General features: G+C 44.0%; 1 protein-coding gene across 3 annotated transcripts in view; it reads right to left on the bottom strand.

Annotated features, from left to right (window-relative positions):
- Positions 1-1,278: 1,278 nt before the first annotated feature.
- vwa8 (von Willebrand factor A domain containing 8) overlaps positions 1,279-25,159 on the bottom strand; it is an 81,008-nt gene continuing 57,127 nt past the window's right edge. The window contains exons 38-46 of one of the 3 annotated variants that reach the window (XR_011691739.1): positions 20,347-20,455; positions 19,354-19,510; positions 13,792-13,900; positions 10,605-10,730; positions 9,887-10,045; positions 7,250-7,348; positions 6,644-6,882; positions 2,482-3,435; positions 1,279-2,427 (exon numbers count right to left, since the gene is read on the bottom strand). Coding sequence is in view for 1 of the 3 variants with exons in the window: in XM_071484144.1 (XP_071340245.1) it covers positions 3,327-3,435; positions 6,644-6,882; positions 7,250-7,348; positions 9,887-10,045; positions 10,605-10,730; positions 13,792-13,900; positions 19,354-19,510; positions 20,347-20,455 (1,107 nt within the window). In the remaining 2 variants the exon portion in view is untranslated. Of the gene's footprint in view, positions 3,436-6,643; positions 6,883-7,249; positions 7,349-9,886; positions 10,046-10,604; positions 10,731-13,791; positions 13,901-19,353; positions 19,511-20,346; positions 20,456-25,159 lie in introns of all 3 variants that reach the window. The other 2 variants (XR_011691741.1, XM_071484144.1) reach the window with 2 other exon arrangements.

Genomic DNA, 25,159 nt, shown 5'->3' with positions numbered 1-25,159 from the left:
ATTCTAAGAAGTCCCTTGGTTTCTAAGAATCAAAAGCGTCTGGTCTCCTGAAGAATAATACACAAAACAATAACACACCCATAACACACTGTGTGCACTTACTGTATTACTTTACAGGAGAATCATTCCTTCTTTACTAATACTACTGGATACTTCTAATACTGTGTAAAAATGTCTTTTGTGGTTTAAGTGTGCATTAATGATTTTGGCATTTTAAGACTCCATAAGAAGTAAAAAAAAATTTAATGAAACACTAATAACACACAAATAATGCAGTTGTAAGAAAATATAAGTATTAATTTATGTATTTGTTCACAACTGTAACTCCTTCTTTAAGCAGTGAGGGCTGCTGTAGAAACAGTTGATGAACAATAACACAGCAGTTGTAGTAATATAAAATATGTCTTCCTACTGTACTATTTATGCCCTTAACTAAATAACAGGGTGTTATAGGCCAGTTATTAAAGGTCCCATATCTTACACTTCCTGTGTTTTATTTGAAATGTTGATATCCATAAGAAGATAAATTTGTGGTTTTAAGAGCCAAAAATCATCTCAGTGTAGTTTTACATCTCCTCTCTCAGGCTTCTCTCTGGAGCTCGAGCCAATCAGAAGAGAGGATCTGAGCCTCTCTTCTGATTGGCTGACTGTTTTCTGAGTGATCCAATAAAAAATACACCAGAGAAACCAAATCCTGCAAGGTTGGATGTTGGGACAAGGTATGGCTGAGAGCAGTGACTGCTTTGTTGTGACATCACAAAGTTCCAGAAGTCCTGACGGCTGGTTTTAAGGCTCAGTTTCTGAATACAGGCTGTGTGCATTTCTCTGTGGACTGAGGCTTTGATACTTTCACAGTATTAATATAGAACCTAGACCTGCTTTATAATCAAAAAACACATGGACATCTACATTTATATAATGTGGGACCTTTAAATGTTTTAACAATGCATGTAAATGTTAAATATGGGGAGTTAAAGCACTTTTTACGAGCTAAACCTGTTTTCAGCTTTATGACGATGCATTTTTCAGATAATCCAATGAATTTTTAGAAGTTTTATTTATCTTATCAAGTATATCTTGTTATTTAGTTTAAATAAAAGTAAACTGAAAATGATCACATCTGGAGATACAATATTTTCTTAGGACAATAATGATTAGAGAATAATGGTTGCAAATGCAAAGGTTAGAGGTACAGTTGCTAATGATTCATTATTTGTGTAATAATGAGCCAATAGTAGAAATATGGTTCAATACAAAACCTGGGAGGAATCATCTGAGCAATGCTAACATCATTTATTAAAATTTTGTACATTTCAAATAAATTAATAACAATGTACAATTAAATACATTAAAATGAGTATCATTTTAAAATGCTTCTGTCACATTTTAAATGCCTACAAACCCAAACCCAAGTTTCTGCAAAATGTCTACACAGACACGAGTCCTGTGAAGTCACTTTTCCTCTTTCTAACTAATCAGCAGCGTGAGAGAAAGAGCCGGAGAGGAGGTCAGAAGAGCGATTAATCAAAACAAGGGCATCCCTCTATCAACCAGGGATCAGTAAAGACTGATAATTATTGATCCTTTCAGTATAGCAGAGTCAGGCATGAACACCAAACTTAACAACCACGGACCAAACTGATGTGGTTCTGGATGCACGTGGCTGAGAGCTGACACAGAAAGGGAGATTCAATCTAACTGCACAGCACGAGGTCTCTGAGCAGAGAAACATACAATAGAAATGATGGCAATACTTTATTTTACAGGTCCCATATTTTCCAGCTAACTGTTGTTCATTATCATTATGTACCTGCTTCTTATATCTGAGTTTTCAAGAAAAATAAATTCTATTCTTTAGTATTTCAAACTAATAATGATCAACAAATCAAACACCCTCCATGCTATAAAATGTTATTGACTCAGCAGTTATACTTCCAAACAGGTGGGCTGTGAAATAAAGTGACTCACTGTGGCACATTTTTGTTTGTATTTGTAGGAAACTCAGTCTCTTTATGAACTATTTTTCACTTACTTAATCCACAATTTCCTTTTTGTTTTTTGTTTTTTTTTTCTAATTCAAATGTAAGTTGTTACAGTAGCAACTGACACTTTCTCCATTTCCCTTCTTATTATATTGGAAATATCCTAATAATTAACAGCTAAATACCAGATCACTTTTAGTAAAATTGTGAAGAAAATTTCCATGAAATTAGCAGGAAAATAAAAGAACTGCAAAATAAAGTGTTACTGAGATGATGTACACACACACAGGTCTGTGTGCACTTCATATCTGAACACACACAACCGAACCCACACTGACACACAAAGTCATAGATTCTGCTACTAATGTGCTGCCTTACAGTGGCAGAGATGTTTGTGTTTGAGAGAGAGGAGTGGGAGGTCCGGCAATGAAAGGTGATCTCTGATCTGAGAACACACACACACACACACACACACACACACACACACACACACACACACACACACACACACACACACACACACACACACACACACACACACACACACACACACACACACGACAGGGGGTTGTGCAATGGCGGCTGCCTTTAAAGAGCATGTGCAGTCAGGTGGGAAATTCCCTGGTCACAGTCCCAGCATTCCACAGGAGCCAAGTTGTTGCTGTGCGCCGCATCCAAGTGTTGGTCAGGTGGCGCGTTAGTGTTTCCCTTCCTGTGTGTTTCTCTGCGCGACGGACGATAAATGAGCAGGAAGTCCAAAATAAGTGAGGCCATCTCAAGTTCACGACTCTTTCCTCTGTGAGAGAAGTCGCTCACAACCCAAAACAGGACAGAGACGTGTGCGTGTGTGCGTCAGCGCTGTCGGCAAAAAACACAGTTAAAAACAACAACAGGTTAGGCTGTGTTTGATCCCCTCATGGGGTCCAAGACAGGCTCCAGGCAGTCATAATGTCACTGTAGTTAGCCCTGCAGTGCGTGTCATTTCACAGCAGAATACAGTCATACTGCACGAGATCACAGGCTTTTTCTTGACCATATTGTACAGTGTCCACTCCCACAGGGACACTACAAAGCAGCTGAGCATTCTGTAACTGTCACCCTAACAATCACAGATTCAGGGCTTCTGTGAAATAATAAACATAACCTGTCTTTCCAAAGGCTGCCTGTACAAAGGCGAGTCTGCAGACCTGATACAGCTCAGATAAAGTTAAATGATAAGTGGGTTAAGGACACGTCGTGATAAGTCACTGTGACAAGAGTCTGACAAGTTTCACAACATGCAGAACAAATGATGAGGTTTTGAATGTGTGAGATAAGGTGAGCAAGTGCGTGTTTGTGTCAGCCTCAGGCACTGGACAGCACTGTAGATGTGAAGATCTGCTGCAGTATTTGGGGGATCTGCTTAGTGTCCATGGCAACGAAGGATCTCCCTGCTGGAAGCGTCTTTTGGAGTCTGAAACAAAGACAAAAAAAGAAAAAGTTTGGGGTCAAACAGAGGGACTGAACATTAGCAAAAGAATCGTTTCCCAAAATAAAAAGACAGACGAGCACTTGTTTGCTGTGTGAGTTGGTTGAAGACATTTCCTCTGACAGACAACAGTGTGGGAATGAGTGGGCTGTCGTTCACATGGAGGAGCTTTGGAACAAGACAACACAGACATTTTAACTGAGTTTCAGTCCTTTACATAAACCCACCACCTCTGATGGCTCTCTTTCTTCTCTGTTCTGTTCCCATTAGCTTATGCATTCTTCTTTCAATTAGTAGTGTGTCCTTTAAAGGTCCCATATTGTATAAAGGTAGATGTCCATTTGTCTTTTGATTATAAAGCAGGTCTAGGTTTTATATTAATACTGTGACAGTACAGTGCATCCGGAAAGTATTCACAGCACTTCACTTTTTCCACATTTTGTTATGTTACAGCCCGATTCCAAAATGGATTAAATTCATTTTTTACCTCAAAATTCTACACACAATACCCCATAAGGACGAAGTGAAAAAACTTTGCTTACAATTTTTGCAAATATATTAAAAATAAAAAACAAAAAAAATCACATGTACATAAGTATTCACAGCCTTTGCTCAATACTTTGTTGAAGCGCCTTTGGCAGCAATTACAGCCTCAAGTCTTTTTGAGTATGATGCTACAAGCTTGGCACACCTATTTCTGGACAGTTTCTCCCATTCTTCTTTGCAGAACCTCTCAAGCTCCATCAGGTTGGGTGGGGAGCGTCGGTGCACAGCCATTTTCAGATCTCTCCAGAGGTGTTCAATCGGGTTCAAGTCTGGGCTCTGGCTGGGCCACTCAAGGACATTCACAGAGTTGATCTGAAGCCACTCCTTTGTTATCTTGGCTGTGTGCTTAGGGTCATTGTCCTGTTGGAAGACGAACCTTCGCCCCAGCCCGAGGTCCAGAGCGCTGTGGAGCAGGTTATCATCAAGGATGTCTCTGTACATTGCTGCATTCATCTTTCCCTCGACCCTGACTAGTCTCCCAGTTCCTGCTGCCGAAAAACATCCCCACAGAACGATGCTGCCACCACCATGCTTCACTGTAGGGATGGTATTGGCCAGGTGATGAGCGGTGCCTGGTTGCCTCCAGACATGACGCTTGGCATTCAGGCCAAAGAGTTCAATCTTTGTTTCATCAGACCAGAGAATTTTGTTTCTCATGGTCTGAGAGTCCTTCAGGTTCCTTTTGGCAAACTCCAGGCAGGCTGTCATGCGCCTTTTACTGAGGAGTGTCTTCCATCTGGCCACTCTACCATACAGGCCTGATTGGTGGAAGGCTGCAGAAATTATTGTTCTTCTCGAAGGTTCTCCTTTCTCTACAGAGCAACGCTGGAGCACTGTCAGAGTGACCATCAGGTTCTTGGTCACCTCCCTGACTTAGGCCATTCTGCCCCGATCGCTCAGATTGGCCGGGCGGCCAGCTCTAGTCCTGGTGGTTCCAAACTTCTTCCATTTACAGATGATGGAGGCCACTGTGCTCATTAGGACCTTCAATGCTGTAGGAATTTTTCTGTACTCTTCCCCAGATCTGTGCCTTGATACAATCCTGTCTCTGAGGTCTACAGACAATTCCTTGGACTTCATGGCTTTGTTTGTGCTCTGACATGCACTGTCAGCTATGGGACCTTATATAGACAGGTGTGTGCCTTTCCAAATCATGTCCAATAGACTGAATTTACCACAGGTGGACTCCAATCAAGTTGTAGAAACATCTGAAGGATGATCAGTGGAAACAGGATGCACCTGAGCTCCATTTTGAGTGTCATGGCAAAGGCTGTGAATACTTATGTACATGTGATGTTTTTTGTTTTTTATTTTTAATATATTTGCAAAAATTTTAAGCAAGCCTTTTTCACTTTGTCATTATGGGATATTGTGTGTAGAATTTTGAAGTAAAAAATGAATTGAATCCATTTTGGTATAAGGCCGTAACATAACAAAATGTGGAAAAAGTGAAGCGCTGTGAATACTTTCCGGATGCACTGTATCAAAGCCTCAGTCCACAGAGAAGAAACTGAGCCTTAAAACCACCAATATACCTTCTTATGGACATTAGCACTTCAAATAAAACACTGGAAAAGTGTAAAATATGGGACCTTTAATAACCAAAGACCATCTCAATGTAGTTTTACATCTCCTCTCTCAGGCTTCTCTCTGGAGCTCCAGTAAAAACAGATTGGTGAGCCAATCAGAAGAGACGCACTGCTTTGTTGTAACATCACAAAGTTCCAGAAGTCCTGACGGCTGGTTTTAAGGCTCAGTTTCTGAATACAGGCTGTGTGCATTTCTCTGTGGACTGAGGCTTTGATACTTTCACAGTATTAATATAGAACCTAGACCTGCTTTATAATCAAAAACACATGGACATCTACCTTTAGACTACAGGGGACCTTTAAGTGAGGACACACACAAGCTTAGATAGTCAAGCAGAGATAGAAACAGTTTTTCCCAAAGTGTCCTAACATCAAATTAAGTGGCTTCCCAGAACAAGTTCCTGCGCTTGCATGCTTCCATGACATGTGAATGTATTACTCTCATTCCTCTTTCTCCAAATTTTGACTTGAACCCTCTGTGCATTCAGAGTTAATTTCTACCTGACCTCAACCACTGGAGTTAAAGAGTAATTCCTTTTAGCTCCTTTCATGGGTCAGAGGTCTCTTTCTCGCTCTCTCAGCTTCTTTGCTGTTGAGCAGGGAGCAAAACAGGTCATTGTCATTCTGGAAGGTCTTTAATCTTATGACTGCAGTCTAACCACGAAGCAGTGGCTCTTGAAAGGCTCATGCGAGGCCCGTGAGCGTCAGCACAGAGGATGTGAAGCACGCTGGGCCAGGAGCTACAGTAGGAGCCTGGAGCAGAATGGCAATAAGAGGAAGGAGAGGATTTTACTCCTCTTTTGTGCTTGCTGCAAAGCTCAGCAGTTAATCTGGGATGTGACAGTAAAGGTCAGCAGGACCAGCAGCAGGGGGGAACATGAGTAGGTCTCAGCCAGACTAAATTGGATGGTCATTGTTCTACTTAACTTTGAAGTCTAGTCGTTCTTTATTGGTTTCAGAAGTTCAGCTACGGTCAAGATTTACTGTTTATACCAGTCTTTGGCTCTTTACTCTTCATATTTCCTCTACTGCAACCTGCCACAACTCCACCTCCTCACCTCTCGGCCTGATCGCCAAGGGATCCGATGAAGATGGCGAAGGCGTTGACCTGAGGGTCAGAGGTCAGGACGCGGGCGAAGCGCTCGGGCCGGATGCCGTAGCGCTCCAGGTTGGCGTCGCTGAGCACCACCACAAAGTGCTCGTCGGCTTCTTCTCGTGCCAGGTCCTTGATGCTGGCCTCCGTGCCCTCCAGGGTGTAGTCGCCGCTCATGCAGAACTGAGAGTGGGCGTGCATGGTCTGCAGGGCGAGAGAGGAGGAGAGAGAGCGAGGGAAAGAAGAGAAGGCAATGAAGGACATATATGTATTAAAAAAAAGGGCTAAGTGGAGAAAAGGTTTGTTATTACTGAACAATTGACAGACGTAGTATCAACAAACATGATGTTTTTTTTACTCCATACATTCTTCTTTTCTTACTCATCAAAACTTGGTGCCTACATTACCCACAGTCTGAGATGTGGGTGTGTTATGCTAGCAGCAGCTAATGTATCCTGGAGGCTTCAGGAGTCTGGTAAACTCACATCTTTCTAGCTCCACACGCCCAGATCTGTTTACTTTTAAATGCATATGACAACCACCAGTGTCACAGGACAGTGTGAATCTTTACCTTGAGCACTTTGAGTCTCTGTTTGTTATTCTTGGGGACTTTGTCTGCTCTGACCAGCTCGATGTCGTAGCCGTCGCCAGAGTGGCCCACGATGTCGTACTGCGAAGAAGAGACAGCAGGAGGAAGACACAGAGACAAAATGTATGTGTAGAAACGCTGACAGCATTTCAATGGTTACACAACTCAGACTTTTGTTTAACCAGGACCAAGAATGATACTGTGAAGTGTGAAGACGCAGGAACGTCTGGTCGTAACTGGCTCCACTGCAGCATGTTAACGCTGCCACAGACCAGCCATCCTGACTGGCTTACACAAGGCTGGGTCACACTGGCACCGGGGTCTCCGCTTAGCTATTTCAGGGCCCCGGTATTACGTATATGGGCTATTTCTAAAAAGACCAGTCATGACTGTGGCGGTCAGAGGTATGCGACTGTGTGTCTCAGACATCCATGTTGCTGTTGCTGGGTATAAAGCATGTTTTTTTCAAAAAGATCTTTTCAGACCATACTGTCCAGGGTCCAAGAGTCTTTAAGTTTAATTCATAATAATAATAATAAAATAATATAGAAATATATATAGAAATATTAAAAGGTTTTTAATCCATGACACTGATGTTCTTGATTTTTTTTCTGGGTCATAAATGTCTGATGACCGTAATAAATTGGACATGATATAACTGCATCATGCCATCTCTATTTACCACCATCAGTGGACCCACCACACACACACACACACACACACACACACACACACAGTGTAAGGCTGCAGGTAGCACAGACACACTTTTATGTAAGTGGTGTTACATACACTGACATGTGATGAGGAACACTAACGTGTGTGTGTGTGTGTGCCTGTGTGTGTGTGTGTGTCTGTGTGTGAGACACTGATATGTGATCAGTGTTAGGTTGGCTTGAGTGTCACTTAGGGGCCAAGAAGTCTGTCTCCCTTTTTTACACTGGTGGCTGAAGTTTATTGACCCAGGAATTATCCACATAAAGTCTCATACTGCTCGGTGGTGTGAAATGAATTTCACCAGAGAAAGAAAGGCTCGGCTGCTGATACTTGGTACTGGGGGTTAAAACCTGATTATAAACGGTTTCCAACGGTGAAACGGCTTCAACACATTGACTTGTTCATATGTGAACAAAAATGGTTAAAATCCAGATTAAGTCAGAGATGAAAGTTCTCCTGAATACAAAGTCTTCATGTGACATGTATTCAGTAGTGGAGTGGTAATCAGGAGGGTCAGGAGAAGTCCCAGTGGGCCGTTTCAGGGCCAGACTGATTATTGTGTGTGCCAGACTGAACATACTGCATTATATAAAAAGAGGCTTCCTTGCTGGACTGTCTGGCCAGCTGAAACTGTGTCTCATCCAGTGTGTGAACTGCAACCAAGTCTGAGTGGCCCCTCTGAAATTGGTCCAACCCTGTGTCTTGAATTGTAATTGGTCAACTAATGACCCAATAAATAACAGCGATGAACTCTCCTTTGAGCTCATACAGAGTCATCAGAGACGTTTTGGTAATCTGTTAAATATATATGAGAAAGGTGGAGCAGAGAAGGCTAGAACTGAGAAAAAAAATACTCGAGGAGGACGAAGCAGCGACATGCTCCAGAATATCAGATTTATTCCAACATCCAGTAGAGACTGAATGCTTAGCAGCTGAAATGCTAAGCTAAGGTGTAATAGCTAATATAGCTGCTACGAGTTTTTGAGCAACCCTGTGCTTGTATCAGCTGGAAATTTCACTTTGTGTTATCAACATCTAGCTAACGCAAATGATATAATAATATAAGACGTTTTTAATATTTGTATTTGTTGTTCCTGTTCTTCTTCTTTTTCAGCCTCAGAGATGAGTCAGTGCAGTGATGAAGAGGAGACAGGGCTGGGAGCAGGCAGCAGGGAACACACAGACACAGGTGTGCACACTGGCACTGCAGGTTATGTCGGGGGCACACTGGATGTGTGGCGTGGCTGTCGTTACTGATCTTCTGCGTAAAAACGTGTAGGTCTTCACACAGGCTGCGTGTCTGCTGCGTCACTGCTACTGCAGCTCTGTCTGTCTACAAAGAGTTTGCAGGATACTTGAATGTTGGATTTCTCTTCATATTCATATTCAGAGCCTGGACAACTACAGTAGAAGGTGTCAGTTTTGTGTGATATTACTGGTATGATGTCAATATGACATCAGCAAGTCTCTTCTCCGTCTTTTTTCGCTGCAAGACGCACGTCACACGTGAAAATAGATGAGACACTGAATTTTCAGATCAGGTGATGCAGCTGAGAGGGGTGTGACATTTCACACAGGCAGTGTGCTCGCTCTAATCCGTTAACACGGGTGCCGAAATGAAAAACAAGACGTTCCACAGCCGCCACTCACATACATCCAGTGTGTCAGAGGCCTATGAGTGGAAAGGATCGGAAACAGTTTCTAGGGGTAAGTTGTAATACTGCAGAACTCTACTGCAGGAGACTACAGGACAAATGTTATGATTGCCAAATGCAGAGATCTCGGACAAGATCAAATATGCTGTAATATGTGTTTTATTTCATAATTTCCTGATTTCCCATCACCTGATTATAGATGGTGGTGGCTTGAGGATGTGAGGTATAAATTCTTCCGGGTAGGTCTCACCTTGAACTTGTGCTCGTAGCTCTCCAGAGCCTCCATGACCATACACACCGCCTCCATGGAGCGCTCCAGCCTGCCGTCCACGCCATTGAAGCGGTACATGCTGCCCGACACGTCGGCCAGCACCCGCAGACGCTTGGGCTTCTGCTGAGGACTGCCCAGCTGTAAACACACAGGGCGCCGCACACACAGTCAAAAATCAGCAGCAACTAATGATTAAAATAAAGAAACACTGAGCTTGTAGAGTGTTGTGTTGAACTTAGTGTAGCATTCTTAACATAACACTCAAAACAAGGCCAGGATTTCAGAGCAGACCTTCAGGCCAGACCAAAAATATGCAGCACTTGGAGCTAACTACCATAGAAAAACATGGTATGCATATTATGGTTAGTGTGTGTTTGTATGATTAGTGTGGGAACTATCTCATAGCCCCGTGTGTGTGTGTCTGTGTGCAGGCTTACTCAAGTGTACGTGACAGCAGGAGAAATGACTAGAAAGAGTGTGTGTGTATGAGTGTGTGTGTGTGTGTGTGTGTGAGCTCAAGCTGAAGCACAGGGTGTTATAATAATCTTACATACACCACTGGAATGTACCATATGAAAGATAAAGGTCAAAATTATGTGTGTGAGTCTGAGGGTGTGTATGTGTTTGGAGGTGTGGCAGTATTTCAGTGGGGTTTAAATATATTCAGCAAAACACACAGACACACACACACACACACCTCTGGGTCCAGCTCTCCCCTGCGTTTATATATGGCCTTCTCTCCAGTCAGCCCATCAATGATTTTAGCATCATCCAGTTCTCCCAGAGCCTGGTTCTTCAGCCACTGTCGCTCCTTCCCTTTAGCCTGAAACACACACACACACACAGTTTGAGCACCAGTCAACCAAATAAACCACATAAACACATTTCAAACTCAGTCCAGGGAAGAAGATTTCATCCTGGTGGAGCTGTCAGAGGAAAAAAATCCAGACACTTGTAATTGACTCTGACACTTTATAGACTATAAGAAAGATTTACAGTATGAGCAGACTGAAAGGTGCTCACAGCCAATTGCACATGCATACATTTGTCAACCCCAACGACCACTTTTCCTCCTGCGCACACCCCCTGAACAAAGAGAGGTGGGGTTGGGGTGGGGGTGGGGTGGAGGGTGCCTGGAGAGGAAGAACAACATCACTTTCTCCCATCTTCAGTTTGCTCCTTGAGGACGGAGAAAGCTCCTCCACTGGAGGGAAGGAAGACACTCCGCCCTGTCCCAGTGTGTGCTGAGACACAAAGGAACACACAATAACCATCGTGTCACACGTGACATCGTGTCTGAGGACTGAACATCACAGAGGAACACTGACAACAGACAGGTGGGCGTGTGCTGGTGAACACAGTGTAGATGACTCTGACTGAGCAAACACATTGTGCAAGAGGAGAAATTAAGTTTAAAGATCTGGACCAGCATCTCCAGAAAAACTGACCCTCAGAGTCAGACGTGTTATTTATTACACCCTCCGCTCTTATGATCTAAGTTATATATAAAAAATACTGTACAACCGCAAAAGTAATGATTGAATCTTTAAATATGAATATTCAAATTATCATAAACACTGACTTGCTTGATTCATTAATTAATTTATATTCAAAAAATTGAATTAGCGTCTATTATACTGTACACTAGATGTGGAATCAAAGTATAGATCCTCCTGGTATATTTCCTGCATATAATATAATATTACTGCAATACAAGTGACATAAAGTACTGCAGTACTTGCTTTTAAAAATACTTCAGTATTCAAAAGCACATGTTTATTATGTGAACACATTGTTGTGTTGTTCCACATTTACAGAACCTGATGGTTCTAAATCTGATGAGTCCTACTGACTGGCTGTAGAATAAACAGCTTGTAGAGTTTCATACAAAGACTGTTCATAATACCACACTTTTTGTTTTTCTTTTTGTGTATTTTTTTGTATTTAACAAGCCCCAACCCACACAAAACAGCATGGCAGTGTGAAACTGCATCCACAGCACACACGCACACGCACACACACACACACACACACACTGACAGTGTTGACTTGGCTGTACAACGTATGGCCTTTGACATTTTTCAAAATAAAATAAAATTCATTCTCTTGACTAAAAGCTTTGCCTCAAAGTAACAAGTACTTCATGGATATGTAGTGGAGTTAAAACTACAATACTTATCTTTAAGTGCAGTAAAGTGGAATAAAGTCATAAGTTTAAGAAAACAATACTCAGGTGAAGTACCCATATTACAGGTACTCAAGTAAATGTACTTCATTACTGATTGTAATTAGCTGTGTAAGATGCTGTTCGATGACATTCTCTGATTCCATATTTTAATTGTGAGGATTCGTTGCCTTTATTTGTCTTTAAAGTGAAAATCTTATGGATTTGATGGTTTCACCTTGAGCTTTAGGAAATCTGCAGATTAATGGAAATGAAAATAATAGTGCAGTTTAAACAGTAAGACATTTTGACAGATGTGCATGAAATGATCTTAATTATCGGCCCGGTCACATGGTTTCACAGCGTCTATCACAAAACTACAAGCATCACTCTTCCATGGCCTTATGCTGTGTGGTCCAGTGGTTCAGAAATTAATGAATCTTTATTGAAAGCTTGCCAGCGATGGTTGCTATGGTGTTTGTGTGTATGTGTGTGTGTGTATGAGTGAGACTCTTAAATCACTCTTCAGCTTTGCTAAAAATATCGTGACTTCACGGAGTCACGCCTGCTGGGATTAGTATAATCTCATCGCCTTTACAGCGTGAAAAAGCCCCGAGGCTGCAAGGACAAATACAAACAATAACCAGCGTTCACACTCAAAGGCAGCGCTGGCATGGCTGCAAACACCTGGATGGAAAACACAAACACACACAAACACCCACCCACCACACAGCATATACAAACAGAGCTTCACACCTGGACAGGAGAAAAATAGAGCAGGGCTTAGTGTCGCTGCTCTGTAATCACTGCTGCATGATTTTCCTTTAGCCACATGAACACACACACACACACACACACACACACACACACACACACACACACGCACGCACGCACGCACGCACGCACGCACGCACACACACACACACAGACACACTTGTACTTCTATCTTTGTGAGGACACTCATTGACATAATGCATTCCCTAGCCCCTTACCCTAACCTTAACCATCACAACTGAGTGCCTAACCCTAACCCTGACCCTAACCTTAACCTGAACCTAATTCTAACCATAACTCTAAAACCAAGTCTTAACCCTCAAAATGTGATTTGAAGGTGTCTCAAAAAGTGAGGACCGGCCAAAATGTCCTCACTTTCCCAAAATGTCCTCACTCTGTTAGTAAAATACTTTTTTGGTACTTACTATGTAGCAAGTACAAGTACAAGTACACACACACACACACACACACACACACACACACACACACACACACACACACACACACACACACACACACACACACACACACACACACACCAAACCCCATCTTGAATGCACATTTCCCCTCAGACACTCAAACAAAGGGAGGAAAGTCAAAGCTAAAATAATGAAATGGAGACAATATCACATCCTGGATTTGTAACCACCACTCCCAACACTCTGGCTTCTCATTCAACCAACCAATCAGAACGCTCCTGGGGAACAGCGCCCTCTCCTTCCTGCTTCACCATCACATCACATGCGGGCTTGTATGAGGTGAACCAATTGTCACCTTCCTTATGACCCCAAGACTGTTGTTAACTGACAAACAACTGGACTAAAAGAACAGTTTAGTTGGATTAAGTTCCAAACGTCTCAGTAGCTGTGCCTTGTCTCACAGTGTTGAGGAGAAAATATTCATCAAAACAAGGAAGCATGTGTCAAATAAAGTGAGTGAGGCTGACCTGTAAACTGTCCAGGATGATACGCAGAGACTGAACCTGTCTCCTGACGGCGGAGGAGAAGCGCTCGTATGTGGCAGCGTCATACTCGCTCATGTCGATCTCCTTCAACCTGGGGTGGAAGGACACAGAGGAGAGATACATGGTGGATCAGCCGTGAAAGTGAAGTTACACATGTGGGTATCTCAGTCAATGTTCCCTGGTCCTTCATCAGATAAAACCACTGCTCTGCAGGGCTACCTTTGGTCCAAAACTCCCTCTGATACCTTTAAATCTCATTGGCTGACCAAGGGCTCTGCAGCAGACAGGTGTATTTAATCTGCGTTTTATGATCTTGCACATCCCACTGAATTAGACTAATATTTCTGCTCGCCAAATGAGTTGACAACGATGCAACCCCTGAGCTGCAGCAGCACAGCAGAATAACAACTGCATTTTGTTTAGGTACATTTGAAGCTACTTCCTGTGTCTGCACCTGGATTTTCAACAGGTCGGGCAGAGAGAGGAGAGGGAAAACATGAGCTCAGGATACCTGCAGCAAAACTGACGTGGAGCGCTTCTTTGTGTACGTGCATCTGTGTGTGTTCCCTCCAAAACACACCTGAGGAAATGAAGAGACAGGTGGGCTGTGACCCCCCGACGCCCCCCCGCACCTGAGCTGAATTTATCAGCGTAATCCCACAGTGCAGGTACTTAAGTATCTCAGAGACAGAATCCTCCTTGGGGTGTTCAGGGGTCCAACCTCCACCATGTTTGCCAGGGATCTCTGCCAGGTGTTTGAAACCTTTGGAGACAACCAGACCGTAACAACCACAGAGATACAGTGACTTCAAAACGCAGGACCTGAGGGGACGGTGGAGCGGCTCTGGCTTTATGTGTCACAGCTCGCAACAAATCTGTGTGTGCATGTGTGTGTGAGACTGGTTGCATTAGAGTCAGACAGACATATCGTGTAGACTGCACTGCCATCAGCCATGCAATCAAAAAGATCACACGTGCTTCACTCATCTATCAGCTGATGTCTGCACTGAGCGCTCAGCTCCACTGACACGACACCTGGACGTTCGGTTTGAAAATCTTAAATTAAAGAAAATAAGGGAGCAAAAACAACCAGTGTGGAGCCAGTGAGTCCTGAAACAATCACAATCAGATGTTACATCTAGATCCTGAGCTCGTCAAAACCTAAAAGCTCAGAACAAGGAGACGGCAAACAGCAACAGGAAACCTTATACAGATGGGTGATAGTGTGGAAGTTGGTCTGTGTATTGTAGCAGCAGTGAATGACAGCTGAAACAGACCTCCATATTAGAATATACTAGCTCATCATAAAAAAAAACAAAAAAACAAAAAAAAAAAAAGGTTTATTTCACCCTGGTGTATTTTCTATAATTGTGGTCGTGCTAACTTTGCTGTTGCCACCTCTGCTGCAGATATTTGAGGAAACATAATGGCCGTCACTCTGTGTTTACTTGTGGTCAGATTCAGAGAAAAGAGTTTCAACGATTCATATGAAAACCATGTTTATGTGGAAAGCTGGAGGAGGCACATCATATGCAGTCCTCACTTCCCTGACTCTCTACAACAGAGGAGTTAGTGCAGATGTCCAGGTACACCAGGTTGTCATGTCATCATAACATGTAAAAGACTGAATATTTAGTTACTGAACATGTTTTTTTCTTTTCCCCTTTTTTTATTTCAGAGCTTTGTGGGGCTCTGTCGATGGCCTGTACTTCAGTATTTTCCATCCATTCATCCAAGGTTTGCAGGGGACTAGAACATATTACAGCTCACACCGGCAGGCTACACCCTGCACAGGTCAGCACTATACCACAGGGTTAATGCATAAAAACAACCACTCACAGAGCTAAGGCCAAGCTCCCCAAAGCTGCATGTCTCTGGACTGTGAGGAGGAAACTGAAGCAGCCAGAGGAAAAAACATCTATCACACTTCACCTTGTTGGAAGGACACAAAACAAGGTAAAAACCAGGTAAAGTCAGTTTTAACTGATGGAAAACAAATAAATGAATACAAATGATTTCATTTCAGTGGATCACACTCAGATTATAGCCCAGTTATTTTGGACCTGCATACCCTGTCTGTTCCTGTGCATTCACACACATCACAGCAGAGTGGCTTCTCCACACATTCCTCTGTGTGTGTGTGTGTGTGAGGATGTGTGAGAGTGTATGTGGTGAGCAGACACTCTGACCAGTGGCCGTAGCTATTTCCTTTAAATTCCTGAACCTTGACATAAACAGGGAGAGAGAGAGAGAGAGAGAGAGAGAGAGAGAGAGAGAGCCAGAGAGAGTCTGTTCTGGCTCAAGGTGGAGACAGAAAACTGAGACTTCACACGTAACAACCACAGAAACAACTGAACACAGTGGACAAACAGTAGCTTTCCAGCCACAGGAGCTCTCTGCTTTTCAGAGATGAAGGAACGTGATGTCTGACTGAACTGTGGCTTTGTGCTTGTTGCTGCTGTTCAACACTCTTACTGCTCATTGTGGTTGCCATGGTATTTGTTGGTGAATTAAAATGTTTTTATGAGCATTTTCTTCTGTGTTTTTTGTAATGATGAAATATAATTAAATCTTTTCATGGTTGTGTTACTTTGAGATTTAAGAAGTCTCTGAATTCACAGCTGAGGGAGTTCTGTGTTTTATAATGACCAACTGGGGCTGAAAGAAAAACAAAGAGAATCATGTTGTGATTATTTTGGCAGACGTTGTGACTGAGATATGAGACACAGTTTCAGTTGAATGGTGAATTCTGCATTTCACTTTCTCTGAAAAAAAAAATTAAATGATGATGACGTGATTTTTGTTGAGGCTTGTACCAATGATGTTCCTTGGAGAACATAAGTTATATATGTGCTGATTTATAGGATGATTTATAGGAGAAGATGATTTATAGGCAGCAACGCTTCATTTACAGCCCGCTGTGACACATCTTACTATTATCACAAAAATTGCAGCTCTTGCTATTTGGATATTGCACTTAGTCATAAAGGGATTTCAATCATATTTGGATAATTGTTAAACCCAATAACGAATTTTGAGATCTCTAATTCAACTATTTACTCACTCAGTCTAAAGCTCATGACATTCAGAGTGTGTCCATATCACTTTTTCTATTTTAACAGCAGACAAGTCGCTGCTCCAGGGTTGTATTTAGTCTCTTAATGAATCATGACAGTGTTTTGTAACATGCATTAAACCAATCAGAGCATTTCCCTTTAAAAACCAGGTGAGCCTGCACATTGGTGTATTGCTATTATAATGGCGCAATGATTTACACAGAGTATGATTTTATTATTTATGGACCAGAGAGTCCAGTCCTGACACACACACACACACACACATACATACACATACATACACACAGCAGCAGCTCTGTGTGCAAGGAAGGGCTGAGAGAATCAATGTGCTCACACAACTCTACAAAGAAGCAACGGCACAAATCACAACATTAGAAATATTTTGTTACATGAAATGAGGAGTGTGAAGAAATCTTCAGTTCGTTATGAAGCTGTGGACAAGTTCAGTCCCGGTGGTGAATGGAAACAAACTCTGCTGTGTGTAACAGGAGTGACAGTAGGAGCACATTACTGTCCTGCCAATGAGTCCTTAAAATAACAGTGAAACACTGACTTCAGACCAGGTTTTTGTTGGTGAGTTGCACCAACAATGCACCTGAGCTCACCTCATTTTAAGACCAACACACCCATGGGTGCTCTGGGTGCAAGTGTATTTGCTGTTTAAACAACGTGGGTGCTGGACGGGAAAATGACAACTGTGTCTGAGCTTTGTGGGGGGTTTGAGATAGAGCGCAGGGTTTCTAAAACATTTACTCTGCCATGCACTGCATACATCACTGGGGAAGAGAATAAAACAAAACAAGGATGAAACTTTATGATAGATTATCTACCTTATCTACCTCCTAGAGGAGATAAGGTAGAGGGATACATTAGTTTTTCACAAACGCTGGTGTCTTTTATCTAATGACTTGTAGCTATCAAGCACATGACCACAGGTGAAACATGTTTTGTGTCTTCAAGTGAGAGAGTTTTTGGGTTCCAGGTTACATGACATTAACATCATCTGGCAGATGCCTTTATCCAAACTGACTTACAAGTGAAGGACATCACTAAAGCCTCAGTGCAGTGGGAAACCCTGGTGTAAGTAAGCACCACATCTATTCAATAAGTGCAAGGAGATCAAGAAATGCACTTAAAGTGCATAGTTAGACATGTGAGGGAGTTAGAGGTGATAGGAGAGGAGGTGCTCCTGCATTAAAACAACTTTTGATTTTTTAACATTCAAAAATTTTCTGAACCCAGAAAAAAAGAAGGTGAAAGAGGTGAGAGACAGAAATATACCCAGTGCAGTGTGAGTGCGTGTGTCTGAGGGTGAGCATGTGAATGGAGGCATACCAAAGCCTGTTTTTGCTTGTGTGTGTGTGTGTATGTGTGTCAGTACTCAGGGGTTTAAGGAAGAATGATGGCTTGATTGATGCTTAACCTACAGCTAAGTAAACAAAGGATTGTGTGCACACATCAGTGAATGACAAGGGATGGAAAACGCCTGACGGAGCCTGTGATATGAAAGAAAAAATATCTGTATGTAATTCTGAGATATATATACGTGTGTGTGTGTGTGTGTGTGTGTGTGTGTGTGTTCACCTGCTGTGTTAAAGAACAGTCAAATAAGTGACATCTACTTGGAAGCAGGGTATCAGCATGTAGCTACAAGATTTTCTCTGGGCTTTGTTTGACTATGATAGACAGGGAGGGAGGGGGAGAGAGAGGGAGGGGAAGAGGGAGAGGGTGTCAAAGCAGAAATTTAAAGAAGCGAGGGTGGTGACGTGGGCTAAGACAGAGGGAAAAAGAGAGGAGACAAATAAAGAGGAGATAAAGAGAGAGGACAGTCAGAGAGGTTGTCCTCCTGGAGTGAAAGCAGCCAGTGTGTGAGAGGGACCATGCAGGAAGGGGGGTGGGGGGTGGGGTGGGAGGGGGGGGTGGGAGGGGGGGGGTTGGGGGGGGAGGAAAGAGAACGAGTCTGTTTGAAGTGAACATGAACAGAGGCGTCCTTCATGGTCGAGCTGGTGAAAGGGGCGTCCTCTCAACACTGCACACTGAAGCAAATGTGTGTAAGTGTAGGTACACACACACATGAACACACACACACACACACACACACACACACATACACACATACACACATACCACTGAATTCATCCATCCAGCTGGTGGTTGTTTGTCCAGGATGGAGCACTGTACCTGGGATGGCTCACTGACCAGAGCACCCAACAAATGGCCAAAACACTCACTCACACACATGCACACACATGCACACACATGCACACACATGCGCACACACATGCACACACACACGTTCCACAATACACACATCGCACACTTCAGTTCTGGGTGGTTTCCAGAGTGGAAAAAGATGGTCAGTCTGAAACATCTGTCCACCTCCACACAGTTTCTCACCTGTGGAGCGAACTCTGGTTTTTAGTCTAGTATTGACCTGTGCAGGCGTTCTGTGTTTAACGCAGCCTACCTCTCTTTGAAGGCCTTTTCAGCCATCTCCCGGGCTGCCCTGCGGACCTCTTCTGGAACTGCGTCCTTCTCGGCCTGGGAAACCTGGTAGACCTTGTGTCCTGCATCCAGGCGATAGGGTCCCCCTTTGCCACCCAGCCCTGCCGTGTCTCTGCCGCCTACAGAGACCCATCTTATTAAAAACCACAGTCTCTGGAGGCTTTAGATAACCAGTCACTCACTACTGTAAGAACCTTGGCATATTGAACTATTGATTGATTTATATCCGTTTTAAGTATTGGGGACAATCACAGACATTTAATGTGAACACACGGAGCAGTTTTCAGGTAACACTTGGTATCTTTATAATCGATCTGCTGCTACCTGCTCATTGCACTACTCTATGTTGTACATGTGTTTTTAACGGTGTGTTGTGTTATGTGGATTATATGTATTTTTTACTTTTGTACTTTGGGAGAAGCCAAAGACAAATTTCCACTGAGGTGGGCGATAAAGTCAATCACTCAATCAGTTTATTACATTTTAACCTTCCACAGACAGTTGAACACCAAAGGCTGTATCATAGATTCATCTTCTGATTCTTTTTTTAATTTAATTATTTAGTTCATAAAAATTCAGGTCAAATAATCCCCATCACAGTTTCCCAGAGCTCAAGATGACGTTGCTCATTTTGTCTGACTAACAAAAACTGAACATTTTACATCTTTACTGATTAATGACTTAAACATTTAATCTATATCTGAATCTGGCAGCTGCCTGGTGTAAGCGCTTTGTGTGTTTTCACTCTGAGCCCTTAAGCAGTTGAGCAGATGGAGGGTTAGTGCCTCGGTTGCTAAGAGAATGATCACACCACTGCATGTATTGCTATATACCCCACCTTACAGGCCATCAGTCATAGTAATGTGTGTGTTAAATGTCATCACAGATTTAAATCAGCATTTTTGGATGGATGGAATTTCTGAGTATTGCTGACTCAGTAAGAAACACTGGTTACCTGTGCCTCCCGCCCACTGGTTTCCCCCAACATGAGGAGCATTGTTGGGGTCAATCTTGCCATATTTTGGGGCTGTGACGTCCAGGCCACTGTCCCTCTGGATGGTGATCTGTAAGGAGAGGAGTGAGAGAGGTCATGTCTGTGGGTTTTAAACATCTATGTGTGCAGGTGCTTTTCACCTCTGAAGGAAGCTTGGGTGTCACAGTGCTAAATGAAAGTCATATGATCGTATGAAAGACTGTGTTAGCTTAAAAAGGCTCTTAAAGGTCCCATATTTTACACTTTACCTGTGTTTTATTTGCAGTGTTGATATCCATAAAATATTTGTGGTTTTAAGAACCAAAAACCATCTCAGTGTAGTTTTACATCTGATATGATTCTGTTGCCATGGCGCCGCGGATGGCTGCCTCGGTGTTTTGGTGCGCATTTTTTTGCCTTATTTTCTTTATAAATCCAGTTTTCTGCTTTGGTTTCCGGAGCTCTTTCACCAGAGAAGAGCTCATTAATATCAGAGAAACAACTCCAGTGGATTTTTTTCCTACTTTTCTCGACTCATCTGTGGGATTATTGGACATTTTGGTCAGAGGTCACTGACCGTTGCTCTCGCAGTGAAACGCCGGAGGAGAGGAAAACGTGCCGGTGCGCTTGCGCGTCTCCGCCGGCGCGCACTCCGCACACCTCTCCCAGGTATCTTTCTCTCCAACGTGCGTTCACTGCCCAACAAACTGGATGAACTTCAGCTACTGGTGCAGAAGAACAGAGACTTTTCCTCATCTGCCGTCCTGTGCTTCACGGAGACGTGGCTGTGTGGATCGATTCCGGACTCTGCGCTGGAGCTGGCCGGCTTCCAGCTCTTCAGAGCGGATCGCGACACAGAGCTGTCCGGCAAAACCAAAGGTGGAGGAATCTGCTTTTATGCAAACAGTGGCTGGTGCAGAGACGTGACAGTGATCCTGCAGCACTGTTCTCCTGACCTGGAGACTTTCATCATAAACTGCAGGCCCTTCTACTCCCCCCGTGAGTTCACCTCAATCATCCTGGTCGGTGTTTACATCCCACCACAGGCCACAGCAGATACTGTGTGTGGAGCGGACCAACCCGGACTCCGTAGTTATTGTCCTTGGTGACTTTAACAAAGGGAACCTCAGTCATGAACTGCCCAAATACAGACAGTTTGTTAATTGCCCGACCAGAGAGGGGAACACTCTGGACCACTGTTACACCACAATCAGTGGTGCTTATCCCGCCGTCCCCCGGGCTGCACTGGGCCACTCTGACCATGTCATGGTCCACCTGATTCCCACATACAGGCAGAAACTAAAACTGTGTAAACCTGTTGCGAGGACATCAAAGCAGTGGTGCAGTGAAGCCATAGAGGATCTGCGGGCATGTTTGGACTGCACTGACTGGGAGGTGTTCAGGACTGCTTCCAACAGTCTGGATGAGTTCACAGAGGCTGTGACGTCATACATCAGCTTCTGTGAGGACTGCTGCATCCCATCACGCACCAGGGTGAGTTATAACAATGACAAACCCTGGTTCACAGCTAAGCTCAGTCAGCTCAGGAGGCAAAAGGAGGAAGCTTTCAGGAGTGGGGACAGGGACAAGTTTAAAGAGTCCAAGTACAGGTTTAGCAAAGCGGTGAGAGAAGCTAAACGACTGTACTCTGAGAAACTTCAGCTCCAGTTCTCAGCCAATGACTCTGCTTCTGTCTGGAAAGGGCTCAGAAAGATCACAAACTACAAACCTAAACCCCCCCACTCCATTAATGACTTCCGTCTGGCCAACGATCTGAATGAGTTCTACTGCCGCTTTGAAAGACAGTGGGACAAGCCTGACACTAACCTCCACATCAGAGCCACATCAGAACCCCCCTCCTCCTCCTCTACCAAAGGAACGTCTCTCTCTATCCTGGAGAGAGATGTCAACAGGCTTTTTAAGAAGCAGAACCCCCGCAAAGCAGCCGGTCCTGACTCTGTCTCTCCATCATCCCTGAAGCACTGTGCTGATCAGTTGTCTCCAGTGTTCACAGACATCTTCAACACCTCACTGGAGACCTGCCACGTGCCAGCCTGCTTCAAATCCTCCACCATCATCCCTGTCCCCAAAAAACCAAGGCCCACAGGACTAAATGACTATAGACCCATTGCCCTGACCTCTGTGGTCATGAAATCATTTGAGCGTCTTGTCCTGTCCCACCTCAAATCCATCACTGACCCACTCCTGGACCCCCTGCAGTTCGCCTACAGAGCCAACAGGTCTGTAGACGACGCCGTCAACATGGCTCTCCACTTCATCCTCCAGCACCTGGACTCCTCAGGGACCTATGCCAGGATCCTGTTTGTGGACTTCAGCTCTGCCTTCAACACCATCATCCCGGCTCTGCTGCAGGACAAGCTCTCCCAGCTGAGCGTGCCTGACTCCACCTGCAGGTGGATCACCGACTTCCTGTCTGACAGGAGGCAGCACGTGAAGCTAGGAAAGCACGTGTCTGACTCCCAGACCATCAGCACTGGATCCCCACAAGGCTGCGTTCTTTCTCCTCTGCTCTTCTCCCTGTACACCAACACCTGCACCTCCAGCCATCAGTCTGTCAAGCTCCTGAAGTTTGCAGACGACACCACTCTCATTGGACTCATCTCTGATGGCGATGAGTCTGCCTACAGGTGGGAGACTGAGCGTCTGGTGACCTGGTGCAGGCAGAACAACCTAGAGCTAAACGCTCTGAAGACAGTGGAAATGATAGTGGACTTCAGGAAGAGCCCAGCCCCACCCACCCCCATCACCCTGTGTGACTCCCCCGTGGCTACCGTGGAGCATTTTCGCTTCTTGGGAACCACCATCACACAGGATCTCAAATGGGAGCTAAACATCAGCTCCCTCATCAAAAAAGCTCAGCAGAGGATGTATTTCCTGAGGCAATTGAAGAAGTTCAACCTGCCAAGGACTATGATGGTGAACTTCTACACCTCCACCATCGAGTCCATCCTCACCTCCTCCATCACCATCTGGTACGCTGCTGCCACGGAGAGGGACAATAACAGACTGCAGCGTATCATCCACTCTGCTGAGAAGGTGATTGGCTGCAATCTTCCGTCCCTCCAGGACCTGTACGCCTCAAGGACTCTGAGGCGTGCAGGGAAGATTGTAGCTGACTCCTCCCACCCTGGACACAAACTCTTTGAGACACTCCCCTCTGGCAGGAGGCTGCGGTCCTTCAGGACCAAAACCTCTCGCCACAAAAATAGCTTCTTCCCATCTGCTATTAGCCTCATCAACAAGGCTAGAGAGCCCCACTGTTGCTGATCAATTGCACCAATCACCAGAAAAAATTCCTTGTATGTGAAAACATACTTGGCAATAAAACTGATTCTGATTCTGATTCTGATTCTGATTCTCTCTCAGGCTTCTCTCTGGAGCTCTAGTAACAACAGGTCAGTCAGTCAATCAGAAGAGAGCATCTGAGCCTCAGGTAAACACTTGGGGGGCTTGAGGCTGAGAGCAGTGACTGCTTTGTTGTGACATCACAAAGTTCCAGAAGTCCTGACGGCTGGTTTTAAGGCTCAGTTTCTGAATACAGGCTGTGTGCATTTCTCTGTGGACTGAGCCTTTGATACTTTCACAGTATTAATATAGAACCTAGACCTGTTTTATAATCAAAAAACACATGGACATCTACCTTTAGACTGTATGGACCTTTAAAATGTTGCACGAAGCATTTATGCATTTCATAAAACAAGATAAACATACATATAAATGGCATTTAGCTAGTCAGTGTCATCAGAAGAGCTGTGGTTTTTAGATGGCACTTCCTGGGAAAAGCAAAGAAAACACATTGGGTTGCAATTGTAATAGTAATCCCACTTTCCCACTAATACAGGTATAAAAGATTGTATAAGACTGTAATCTTTTTCCCAAGCTCATAGACCTGCTCCTGTAACCTCGTCTTTGTGTTTGCCTCCTGATGTATTAAATCAGTATGTGAGAAAAGCCGTCAACATCCAAAAACAGTCAGCTGACTTCCACACACTCAGAACATTAAGAGAATGGACTTTCTATCTCTAAGGTCTGAGGTTTCAGCAGGACGGACAAAATAGGCTCTGTCTCTCCCAGCATGAGAGTGATGGAGAGATGAAGAGTGGGAACACAGAGAGGGTAGAGCTTTGGATTTTTTAGGTCCATCTCAACGGCACCATCGGAGCCAAAATCAGCAGGCCAGCTCTCACGCTGAGGCAGGGCGGCCAGCCAGAGTCTGGCACGCATGAGGGCGTGAGGAGAGAAAAGGGGGTAGTTCAGTGGGAGCCTAAGTGTCTCCCCTGCAGTTCAGCTACATTCTTACATACTGCAAGAATTTGAACAGCACCTGTGGGGGATGAGGTTTTGTTGTAAACTGTGTGTGAGGTATTATCTTTGCTGCTGGTCTGTCACGGTCTGAGCAGTTGAACAGAGACTTATCTAGTAGGAGCAACAGTCCAGCTGAGGAGGACTCCTCCTCTTCTCCTCTCCCACTGTCCACACCTCAAACTGACACACACAGTGAAGCTCAGGCTCTGTTCTCACACAGACACGAAGCAGCTGTGTCAGCTCTCTCTATGTTTAGGGCAGATTAGGAGGAGGGTGACACACACCAGGTCAGATTATAAGGACAAGATAAAGCTCATTGTGTGAATGAGCTCGTACAGTGGAGCAACTGTGAGTGTCATCGTTTGTCACAATATGTTTCCTCTAGCAGATCTACACTAAATCACATTTATCCATTGAGCACCCACTTAAAGTTCCTTCTGTTTTCCTCCCTGCCTTCACACCTGAAGCA

The sequence above is a fragment of the Trachinotus anak genome, unplaced genomic scaffold (genome assembly GCF_046630095.1).
Source record: "Trachinotus anak isolate AG129_WGS33_773 ecotype Australia unplaced genomic scaffold, CSIRO_AGI_Tana_v1 ptg000001l, whole genome shotgun sequence".
Classification (NCBI taxonomy): domain Eukaryota; kingdom Metazoa; phylum Chordata; class Actinopteri; order Carangiformes; family Carangidae; genus Trachinotus; species Trachinotus anak.
The sequence above is the reverse complement of the archived record's forward strand: the minus strand, read 5'-3'. Positions and strand labels throughout refer to the sequence as shown.